This window comes from Uloborus diversus, chromosome 3, assembly GCF_026930045.1.
Source record: "Uloborus diversus isolate 005 chromosome 3, Udiv.v.3.1, whole genome shotgun sequence".
Classification (NCBI taxonomy): Eukaryota; Metazoa; Arthropoda; class Arachnida; order Araneae; family Uloboridae; genus Uloborus; species Uloborus diversus.
Genome location: NC_072733.1, coordinates 4,788,053 through 4,800,853, shown reverse-complemented (window position 1 = coordinate 4,800,853; position 12,801 = coordinate 4,788,053). Strand labels below are relative to the sequence as shown.

General features: G+C 32.6%; 1 protein-coding gene across 1 annotated transcript in view; it reads left to right on the top strand.

Annotated features, from left to right (window-relative positions):
* The window catches only part of LOC129219434 (G-protein coupled receptor-associated protein LMBRD2-like), a 79,647-nt gene that overhangs the window by 31,652 nt on the left and 35,194 nt on the right, over positions 1-12,801 (top strand). Inside the window, exons 4-5 of the mRNA XM_054853831.1 lie at positions 4,178-4,283; positions 7,553-7,720. Of these exons, the coding sequence (XP_054709806.1) occupies positions 4,178-4,283; positions 7,553-7,720 (274 nt within the window). The remainder of the gene's footprint in view (positions 1-4,177; positions 4,284-7,552; positions 7,721-12,801) is intronic.

Below are 12,801 nucleotides of genomic sequence, written 5' to 3'. Positions count from 1 at the left end.
TAGGGATTACTATTCTTCTTTTTATAAGTTTCTAAACTTGTAGAACTTTTTAAAAATACAAAATTTATTCTTAATTCCACTTATCAGTTCACCATTATCAATTAGCCATAAATGAGTAAAGATAAAGTAAAATGAGATTTCAGAACCTACCTTTTTACTCATTTTTTTCATTTACTGTATCCAGAAGGACCAGCAACCCCTTGCATGCTAACATTTTATCATAAATGCAAGATTGCAGGTACAATGTGACAATCGCCAAAAAACGTCCATTCACTTTCGCGCTTTTACTTCTATTATAAATCCCACTATCAAACTTGCTCTCATGAAATTATGCTCTTTCCAACTCCACCCAACATAACATTCTTACTTGCTGATGCACGACACTTATCTACAAAAATTCAATCAAACAGCCATAGTATTCTTATTAACATCCGCCTTATGTGCAAATAGAATCTACCCTCGCCTTTTGTACAGACAAATATAACATTTTTAGCTCTTTCAACAGGCAAACATGACTCTTTTCCAATTAATTCTTATCAAAATCCCAACATGATGGTCTTCCAGTCTGCATTTTGACATGGGGATTGAGTGTTCGGACATCACAGAGGCTGCTGTACCCTTTATGAAGCACACAATCAGGAAACTCCCTATCTTTTTTTTTTATCCTGGAAAAGCATAATTATTTGTATATTTTAGATTTTTGCTTTAGCCTTTTTGTAGCCTATTGTGAATCTACAATCATGCTGATGTATTTGAGCAATAGATCAATGGCAGCGTTTGTTGTTTCTTATCAAAACCTTAAGCAATCTTAAAGATCTCAACTAAAAAATTTAAGCAAAGTGTTTTTTATTTTGAAACTTAAAATCTTATAATATTAATCTAGAATTTATGTTGAGCAAAAAATCTGACCTATTTGCCTGATTACTGATAAAAATGGAAAATGCCGAGAATGTTATTTCCTGTTTTCATCTCTGTGCATTTATGTATGTATGCCTTAAATACTCGGAGCAAGTGTGCACAACAGGCCCTGAATTAAACTGCACTTGCTTTAAATAAACTGTAACAAAAAGCATTCACTATAAAACTATGAAATTCAGTGTGTGTTATTAGAAAATATAGGGTAAACCTACCCAATTTCGTGATACTAAGGATTCAAACAGTATAATCGATAATTTTTTCTGAATTTATTGACTTGATATTTTTTCCATAGACATAGTAAACTTTATTCTTAATTATTAAACCATCAAACAGAATTAATACATGATAATATAATGTAATTTAATTATTTTCCAAAAAAGTATCACATGTACCTAAATTCGTGATAGTCTACCTTATTCCGTGAGTCAGTGTACCTAACTTCGTGGTAATGACTTAATCACTGTCACTGTCATTTTCTTCATTACGTGCACATACACTACACATGAACACTGTTGGTGGATTTTTTGAGTCAACTGCCTGGCAACTTTCATGATACCAATTTAAACAAAATCAACATTGGATCCATGGGCTCTTGTTATGTCCTTTGTAGTAACTTTCATTACAGTTGGGGCATAACCATTCATCTTCAGCTTCACCTTTGCTCTTATTGGTGTTCTTTTTGGCTTTAACCAAACTGCTGGTACTGGCACAGACACAGGATTTAGTAGTGTCACTAGTACTGGAACTGGTACTGGCGGTGGAAGTATTACCACATGATTTCTCCCCTGGAAGATGAACTGCAGCTGATGGATCACGCCTCTTCCTTGCAGGTTTTGGAGCACGTGCTGTAAAATCAGGTAGTTTTAACACATCATCGATGCCTTCCTTTGTAGCAGGTGCATTGCTGACTGACAGGGAATTTTCATCCATACACCTGTTATCCACGTTTGTTGTCAGGGCTTCATCAGGAATTTTCATCTTGTTTAGTGGGAAAACACCAGCCTTGCAGAATGCAGAAATGATATTTTCTCTGCTGAATGCTTCCAGAAAAGCGGAACTGAACATCCCATGGAAATCGAATCTTCCTGGTCTTCTCAGCGGATTACCTTCTTGAAACTGCCTCAGGTGTTTCTGCCAAGCCAATTTCAAAGGCCGGTATACTGCTACATCCAAAGGCTGTAGCAAATGACTTGTGTGGCTTGGAAATGTTACAATTATGATATCATTCTCTGAAGCCATTGCAATGACTTCAGGAGTTATGTGACTCGCATGTGAATCCATTAATAGCACCACAGGCCTTGCTGAGGAAATCCCCTGGACAAATTTTTGAAACCACATCAGAAATAACTCTGAGTTTATAAAGCCACTCTGAGACACTGCAACTGTTACATTTGGAAGCGCCCCAATTTTCAAACCATCAATCATTCTAGCGCCTTTGAAGATCAGTAGAGTAGGTCCAAATTCACCTGCGGCATTGATGCAAGGTAAAACGGTGTGATTCGACTGACCGTCAAACCAAACCCAAGCTCCAGCATATTAATGACAAATTTCACTAACGAAGTTTCAGTTGCTGGGCCTAGAGCAAACGGTCTCCCCACTTTTTTCACATCCACACTGTCACTGTCACCTTCACAGCGTGTTATGTAGTCTTTCAAGGTGCTCCATGGGGTGAAAAAATTTTTTGCAGACTTGTACACTAACCAATTTCCATCCACTACCTTCCTCACTGCGAGTTGAAGTGTTTCCTTTAAGTATTTCTTCCGTTTGTTCCCACCTTTCTCTTTTTTCCCACCGGCTAGCTTGCTGTAAATAGGCGCCATCTGTCTGAAAGTAGCAAAATTTCATAAGAAATAACTGTGTTTTTGTAAGCCTCCGTTACGATTATTACACACAAAAACAAGAAACTAATATAAATACCACATTCATTATAGTATTAATTTAAATATTAGTGTAAGAAATATTAATTTTCTTAAGAGATTACACATAAAAACTTACATTAATTATTGCAAGGAGTCACACCACGTGCACACTGTTCTCTTCTAACTGACAAAATGGCTACACAATAAACCAGTTGCCGGAGACCTCCAAAGCTTTGCCTGTGTTTGGACAACACCCTGCCATCTATGAGGAACATGTCAAATTAAGTGTACACAACCTACCTAACTCCGTGGTAAAATAAATGTTTCGTATCACAGAGTAAGGTATGTCACAAAATAAGGTAGGTTCACCTTATTAGTACTTCAAGAAAGCTTAGTTACAAAATTTTGAGCATAGGGCATATACAGTTGGACCTCATATATTGCAGTGAATCAGTTTTAACTCAACCATGAATTTCTGCACGGTAGGATTCATTATTTAGAAATCAAAAATTTTTATGGTTACAGGATACAATCAAGAAGTAACACTCTGCAGTCACCGTAACACTTATATTTTCCATTGTACTACACAAAGTATGAAAAAATAGGACATACTAAACGATACAAAAATCACATTTTGATTTTGTGTATAATTGCACACACACAGTTCTTGCATACTACCACAAACCTATGAAAATAGTGCAAGTTGTGCAATGATCAAGTAGAAAAAAATGGCCGCATTTCTGTTTCCACAGCACCCTTTTCCTATTGAAGATAATATTTGCATTTGGAAAAGTAAGTAAATTAACACCACTGAAAAATCCATTTAAACTTTTACAATAATTAAGTGATTGGCACTCTCCAGTAAGTGTTTAAATGTTGGAAGCAGATAGCGATTCTTGACACTCTCTCAAGCGTTTTCATACATTTCTCTGCCACACTTCTCAATGACTCTACTATAGCCCCTCAAATGCAGTTTTCCTTATAAACAATACTTTGATTCTTGGGAAGGAAAGAGTTAACTCAAATCCAACAGAGTTAATAAAAAAGGCTTGAAAATATATGAAAATGCAATCAAGTGAAGCCAAGAAAGTCAGCAAAAAACAACTATATTTATGCAGGATCTATGTTTTGGCCTTACATTAATTATCTATCCATTGAATGAAAATTTTATATGATAACAAGTTTTGTCTCCTACATTTTGACCATAGTGTTGCACTGGTGCATAGATTGCAGTGCATTTATTCAAATTCTTGATTTTTCTTGATTTTGATGAAAGGTTTTTACTTTACACCTCTCAGATGTGTGCAGTTTATTTTGGGACTAGTGTCTCACAAATTTAGGCTTTAATAACTTTTTGTTGCATTATATTTATGATACTTATCTGTAATTTTTCTTTCTAGCATATGTTCCAATAAATGATTGTGTTGTGCCATGGAGCTTTGTTCCTGTTGGTGTTTTACAAAGCTTATGGAGAGTTGTCTACTGGACAGCTCAAACATTGACATGGTAATTAGGAATTTTGATTGATTACTGTAAGTACTATTGTTGAGTGGCACTGATATGTTAAAAAAAAGGAGGGAGGGGGGGGAGAACCTCAGCAAAATACTAAAAAATGCTTTTCACTACTGTACAAATTATAGTACATAATCAACTATAGCTTCCTCGAAATTATTTCATGCACTCTATTTGATGTAATACAGTCGAGTTCCGACTTACGTGAGGGATGCGTTCCAAGACCCCTCGTGTAAGTCGAAATTTCGCGTTATGGAAAAGGGTATGCGTAAAAACCTTTATAAACGTACCCAACTATTTTAGACACTTATACAGTTGCTTCGCTAGTTCTATTATAACGTTTCCTTAAGGCAACACCTCTCTTCCTGGTTTCTTTAGTTCACCTGTTTTAGAGCAGCTTTTATTTTCATCATTTTTATGTTTTGCTTAGACACTACTCGACTAGCTTTTATTTATTTACTTTTCCTGATTTTTAATTGTGCATATGGAAGATTCACTCATACCTAATTGTCTTACTACTTTACTTTAGATGAAACAGCGCTCTTAGGTGAAAGTGTCATTATATTTCATTAACTTTCGCATTTAGAATGAAAAAAATAAATGGAAAATGAGGAGTAGAGTTATTTGTATGCTCTAACAAAGCGATGTTCAGACTAGTATGCTGTGGGAACTTCCGCTGTCAGTGATGCTAAAAGGATGAAGCTCCATTTCGAAAAAAATATTTTTAGTAGCCAGTAACAAAGTCGATACTTACGCACCGCGATTCCCTTCCAAATATTTTCGTGTTGCTGGCGAGGAATTCACGTTTGGTCTAAAAGTCTACTCGTAAAAAAATCGTGTTATAGCCATTTCGCATAAGTCGAATCGTGTTGTAGCAGGAGTCGACTGTACTTTAAGGATGCTCATGTTATATTGCATATGATATTAACTCATACAAAAAAAACTTTAGATTTTATTTAGTATCTTACTCTTGTTACTCTTACGGGGCTGCCACGCACCTGAAAAATATGAAAAATCTGGAAATGTCAGGGAAAATGAAAATCACCTAAAATGGTCAGGGAATTGTCAGGGAAAGTCACAAATTATTGAAATTTCTGGAAATGTCCTTCTCAGTTTTTGCATCTGAATGGCTGAAACTTCCTTAAAAATGTGGAAGTGCGGTAAATGTCGCATTCCAGACAAGTGAATTTTCTTGATAGATGAGAGGAAGAAAATTCAAGCTCATTTTTAAGTACTAAATGTAATAAGGCTATGAAAAAAAATCCATACGAAAATTGTAAAGGTCTGATTTATATCATTACATTTTGTTTTGCTTGTTTTGGAAAAAAAAATCAAGCCATGATTAGCTGGAATTTAGTAGTATTTTCTGCGAAATACATGTGTTCTTACTCTTATTTTGATAGCCTTCATTCTAGTTCTTTTTCTTTTTCAGTAAATGAATGATCATAAAAATTTAAAGAGTCTCAAAATATTATCTTTTATAGATTAAAACTTGTTCTTTTGGAAGTTACCATTATTGAAAGTGACTTTGCCGCAAATTGCTCAGTATACTTAATATTTCAGTCCTTGTACATTGTTTAAACTTTTCCGTTATTTCAATTGTTGGAAATTATTTTAATTGATTCAGGATTAGAATGACTTTATTTATTTATTTTTGTAAACTTTAACTGTTATTGAGTTAATTAGCAATTACATATTTCTTGTACTAAATTGTAAAAAAAATGAGCATTTAATTTTTTAGTTCTTCATTTGCTTTTAAAGGCAAGGATTTGTAAAAAAAAATCTTTTTAAATTAAAAATTAAAAGTCTATTTTAGAAGAATAGTGTAGTAATCTTCTATATTCTTATGTATTAAGACTATAAATTTTAAATTAAATAATCATTGCAGAGAATATTTAGCATATATTTTTATTTTAAAAACAGAATAAACTATGATTTTTATGGATCCTTGCTTGCTGAAGAAAATCGTTACGAATTTCTCATCACAATGCTGATAACTTTTTCAATGTTAATGTTGCAATTCAGAATAGTGGCAATCTTGAGGTTTTGGAAACATCCATCGTGGTTTTTGTTGAAACATTGATGTTTTAATTTTAACATATTTTTCTTTTAAACTTCAATGTTTTTTAAAGAGATGTCACACCACTTGTTAGAGTGTAGTATCAAGAAGGGCATGTTGGTCAAAAATTTGAAAGAAAAGTCTTGTAGCATTATGGACTGACGGAATACTGTTATTCATGCTGCAAGGAAGGAGGGAGACTTAAATCAAATGAAATTTCTTACAATATGCTCAGTTATGCTAGATTGGTCCTTAGCACATATCATCTTGTAATAGTAAAAAGTTGCAAAGTAAGAAAAAGAGTTAAAAATAAGTGCTAGGAAAAAGTTTTGAGTAAAATAAAATGTTTGCATTGAAGGGGAAACAAGCTTTTGCACAACACAAATACAGGGATTTAAAAACAAAAATATTAATTGGAAATATCTGGTCTTTCAAAGCATTTGTAATTAAATTTTAAGTTTGGGTTAACTTAACCCAAATTTTGATAACAATTATTTGATAATGTTTTAAAGCCTTATTTGGTTAATAAATTAGATTTATTTACAGTAAAAATTATATTGTATCAATATTAAATAATGTAAGTTGACATTCATTATCCTGGAATTTTTTCTAAAATTGATTGTAAAACCTGGAAATGTCAGGGAATTTCATTTTTTAAATTCTGTGGCAAACCTGTACTTATAATTAAGAGAAAAATATGAAATATTTCCCATGTTTTAAATATTTGTGCTATTTTACTAATCAGTATTTTTCTTTCTTTTTTTTTTTTTTTGTATTTTTGCCTCTAACGTTAAATGTTACTCTGAACTTAACCAAAAGCTCCTAGTCATAAGTAATTTATTTTTGTAATCAATCATTTCAAAAACTCTGCATGTATTCAATGTGCAAATTGTATTTTTATTGTGTAGAATATTTTTTTTTGGTATAAAAACACATTTTTTTATATTAAAACTAAATTTTAATGTTGATGATTGGAAAAACATTCTGTTATGTGAATTGATATACATTATTTTGTACATTAAATTTTCCATTATACTTTCAGATTTATTTTTTAAATTGTTACTAAGTGCATAATATGTATTTTACGTTTCAAAGATAGTTTTATTCACTGATGCATCTTATATGTACTTTTCGGCATGCTTTTGAAGATGGAACTTTTATGCATTTTCAGTTTTGTGTATTAACTAATGTTTTACAACTATAGGATAGTTCTTCCCATGATGCAATCCTATTCAACTGCTGGAGATTTTACCATCACAGGAAAACTAAAAACAGCTCTTTATGAAAATGCTATATACTATGGAAGTTATCTTTTGATTTTTGGAACTTTGCTAATTTATGTTGTTCTTCAACCCAATAGTAATCTGGATGGGTAATATGCATTTCATTATTTTAAATGAATTTTATGTATATGTGTCACTTATTACACGGAAACGTTGTACCAAAACGTTCAATATTTTTAACATAGTTTAAAGAGAAGAGATGGGTGGAATGCGATGGCATGTTTTTGAATTATTCTCTTCGCATATGGACTTATTTTTGTAGATTTAACCTTGATAACTGGAATGAATTTGTCAAAAGTACGACATTGAGGCCGTTTCGTTGGTTTTTTGGATTCTGAGTATGGTTTAGAGCACTCTATGCAAATCCAGTCTTTATCATCCTCATCCGAAGGATGCACTGTATGGACGCAACTTTTTGCATTTTTTTTTTAACCTTTGTGTCTGTTGATTTCTTCTCTGTTAGACACAATTTCTTTTTCACACATTTTTGGTTCCCAGCTTCGGTTTGCAAAAACCTTTTTTACTGGTGTATCTATTAAAGTGGCGCTGACCTTTGGTTTCCGCTTGCAAACCGTCTTCACTTATGCACTCCTGCAGCGTTGGAGAAAGACCTACACCATTTGAATAATACATTATTTATTATTATTATCATTATTGTAATTATTATTATTATCTATTCAACCATACATATTAACAATGAATTAATCATAGAATGAAAGAGATCAGGATTATTACTATTATTACTTTTGTCATCCAACTAAAGTACGGTATATGAATTAAATCATGCAATAAATCATAACAGAAATACGACTTACCACCACTAGCATTTTTCATCTTACTGCAGAATCTCTCTATTATCATGAAATTCATCGACTGCCTTTCGTAATGAACTACCTGCAATTACTTCTTTAGCCACATCCAGGTATGTTTCTTCAGGTGTTTTGCCCCTGCCCATCTTGATTTTATAGTCTCCCGCCATATCATATTTAAAAAGAAAACATAATATTAAATTTAAACTTGCGTGGGGCAAGTTGTTACTTGTAACAACTAACCCCAACAAAATTGTAATAACTTGCCCCATACGACGTCACTTTAGTTCTTGGCACATATTACTGGTATTATATCTTTGTACCAAACTTTTAAATATGTTAGCACTTACCTAAAAATGTAGGCTTTCACGTGGTACAGAAATAAATTTGTTATCTGCAAAGGCTTCGTCACAAATAGAAAAATAACAGCGGAACAAAAAATTACTTCCAGGCTCAATAAACCGTTTTCCTTGAGCACTCTCCATGCTACTGACTGCAAACACTCCAGTGATTGTCAGGGAATGCAAATGGGTGAATGCAATCATCTACTGCAAGGAAAGTCAGTTTCTCCTGGCAGTTATTTTTAAATTCGAATGTAACAACTTACCCCGTGTAACAACTAACCCCTACTGTCACGTGGATGACTAATTATCGAAACTTTTGTTTTTCTAATTAGTCGAGGTGAAACCCCCTGCTTTTACTTTTAGGTTTGAGCTCTTGTTTATTGTTTAACGTGTGCGTTTTGCCCTATGTTACTCTACATTGCATATACTGGAGCTTAGACACTTTCTTTTAGTTCATAGGTAAATTTTTTGGTCTTTTGATCACATTTATTGAATGCTCCAGGCTGATGAGCTCATACTTTGTCTTTTCCTATTAAATAGCTGCTTAAAATTTTCCTTTTTCTCATCATTATTTTTTATATAAATTGTTTAATATTTGGTATTTGGCTTGCATATATATATATATATATATATATATATATATATATATATATATGTGTGTGTGTGTGTGTATATATATATATATCTATATATATATATACAGTCGGACCTCCATATATCGAAGTAGCAAATTGCCGGAAAAAATTCAATATATAGAAATTTCGATATATAAAAACACAATCTTATTTTATCATAAAAATATCCTAAAACATTAAAATTAAAACTAATTTTCGTGCATGAAACCCAACTTCTAATTTAAACGTGCATTGGATTAAATGAAAGTTAATAATTAAAAATTTAACAGAAATTACATTTTTGCTCCTTTATACACCTTCATTCTTCGGAAATTCAACTTGAACCGCCACATGAGGGGATTTTCGTGTTAACAATGTAATCGAGAGAAAAGTAAAAAATCAATCTACTTAACTTGAATGATTTTTACTGAAGCTAAAAAGACTAGGAATGATAATCAACAGACAAAAGGGATAAATTGACACTGATTTTAATGTTACTGGTTGCAACTAAGATTTGAAATAAACTTGAGGGAATGTAAGAACTCCAGAACAGAACAACGACCCTATCTACACACCCTTGAACCCCCTATTCCTTATGAATTTCGTAACAACCTTTAGTGATCATAATTTTCTCCGCTAACCTTCATTTTTCATGAAACATACAGTCTAAAGTGGAAAAAAACCAACGAATGTCTCGCAAAAAATTTCGATATATAGAGACCTTTTCGATTTATAGAAACAATTTTTCTATGTAATGAACATAAAAATTAGCTGGGATTTCGATATATAGAAAATTTCGATATGTGGAAGTTCGATATATGGAGGTCCGACTGTATATCTATATGTATATATATTTATCTCCTAATATATAAAAATCTTCTGTGCGTACGTGTTACCATAAGGCTTTTAAACGGCTGGACCGATTTTGATCAAATTTTTTGTATGTAATTAAGTTGTGGCAAGCATGGTTTCGAAGCACGATGGATCAAATCAGAAACGTTTCTGTTAATTAATTTAAACATTGGATAGTAAAATCTCCCCAATGATTAATATTTATTTTAACCTATTGTTGAGCGAGAACTGAAATAAATATTTAACCCGTTGCCAAAGGACAATAAGAAAGCCAGCTCTGCTTTTTATATTGAAATTTCCTACTGTAATATGTCAATTGAGAATAGATAAAACATAGAAAGAGAGAGTGAAGCCTTCATTTCTCTTAAAAGGAACGATTTTAGGTCCCGTGATATATTTTATAGTAAAGTACTGTAAGGTTCACACAAAACGTGTATTCTGTCGTTGTAGTTGAACCATGTGACCGGTTTGGTGATTTAGGTTTTCCTAACCAAATAATCAGAAAGTACCGTACCTAGCAACATTTGTTTCTCGGCTAAAATCCATCTGAGTTTTGGCACCAATATCAAGAATACTTTAAGGATTATCTAATTAATCAGTACATTATTGAAGGAAAATATGATGGAATTTAAAGAAGAAACAAATTTTATTTTCGTCCAGATAAATTACAGGAGGGTAGTTCTGTACACAAAAGATCAGTGCAGTGTAAAATCTTTATCTATGACAGAAAGAACAAATCATGCAATATATGAAACGTAAAAAGTTTTGGTTCAAAAGATCAGACCGCTAATTGGTCGGAGTTGGCTTCTCTCGCTGATCGGCTGAATTACAGTAACGTGGTGGCTTGGCGACTTTGGCTATAAACAATAGAGTTGCACGATCATTTGTTTACATTTTAAAGATATTGTTCATGTAATTTTTTGTTTATTTGGCGAAATATTTCTAATTGCAAAGAATTGTTTTTCGTTTTTAAAGAGTTTTCAGTCATTTTAGTTGAAGAATGTGTTTATTTTGCATCAGGAGTGGGGAGGGATGAGTGATTTTTGCTTATTCAGAGAACTGTTTTTACCTTTATCATTTTTCTAAATGATCTCCTTTCGATTGTTTTATTCTTTTTCATATGGGGGATGTTGCTGCAGGATTTCATGTTTGTTCTAGATTTGTAGTTAGATTTTTTTCACTTAATATCTGAAGATATTTTTTATCTTTTGAGTATGGCTGAAAGAACATACCATCAAGTACGAGAGAAAAAATAGTTAATAGAACAACTGCTCAGTGGGCACTAGATGAATCAAGTTGTAATAAATATACAAATTCTGACACCATAGCAACTTAAAACATTTTTTTTACTTCTTTTTTTCAACAGAACAACAGTTCATACACCTGATAGTTCATTGAAATTTTTTAACTTTTCAATTTGCAAAGTTTGAACAGAACAACATCTGTCGGGTCCTCTAGTATATATATAAATATTTATGTATATTTATGTATAAACTAGACATCCTCGGTTTAGTTTTTAGTGTAATTTTGGGTCTTTTGATACTAGGATAAAGCTTCACTGCTGAGAAGTTCTGATTTCATCTACTTGATTTATTTAATCTACTTTGTTTTGTAACCTTGTCTGCTTGCTATTTTATTTGTGTTTATATAATATATAATACAGTGAAGCATCGTTTATACGTTTTTAAAGGGACTATGAAAATAGCGTACAAATGAAAAAACGTATAATAGGTATAGGTTAATGTGTATTAGACTCTGCAGGGACCAATTTAAAAAGTGTATAATTGATAAAAACGTATAAACGATAAACGTATAAACGGTGCTTCACTGTATATGTATATATATATATATACATACATATGTCTAAACATATTTATATATAGAGGGTGTCTCAAAAAGAATTTGCCAAACTGAACATGCTGGTCTGTCATTCCTTAAATTCGCAGCTTCACAATGTTGATGAATGGATTCACGGAGCCATTTAAAATGCAAAGATGTGTCAGGAATACGTGCTCCCGCTTCCTCGATCCTGGCAATGAGATCCGTGTCTGATGTCATATTGACCAAACATATCAGTTAAATCATATTGGCCAATTTTTCATTGGAAAACCGATTCAATATTCTCCTGCAATGTCATCACCTAAAATGATCAGAGAATGAAGATGTTCTGATGCGACTTTCTGGTTTTTCACTATAATCATATTTTAGCACAAAGCTTATTTGATGATTTTTCGTTTAAAACTCACCCTTCGCACTCTCCCATCAGCCTGTAAACATTGCCCCCTAGTGGTCGCTATTCACATTTTCAAACACAAGTTCCAATGTAAATCTTGTTTGTCAAGGTATGTCAGACATGCACATTCAGTTTTTCAAAAACCTTTTGAGACACCCTGTATGTATATGTAGATTGGGTGAAGTGGTGCCGTAACCAGCTGGACTATTGTTCCAATACTCTTATTCTTTTCCCTGGAAACATCTTCAGGGGTAGAAATTAGAATCGTGTCGCTGGTCAATTTAAATCTTTTTTACCCTTTAATTTGACAGACATTAA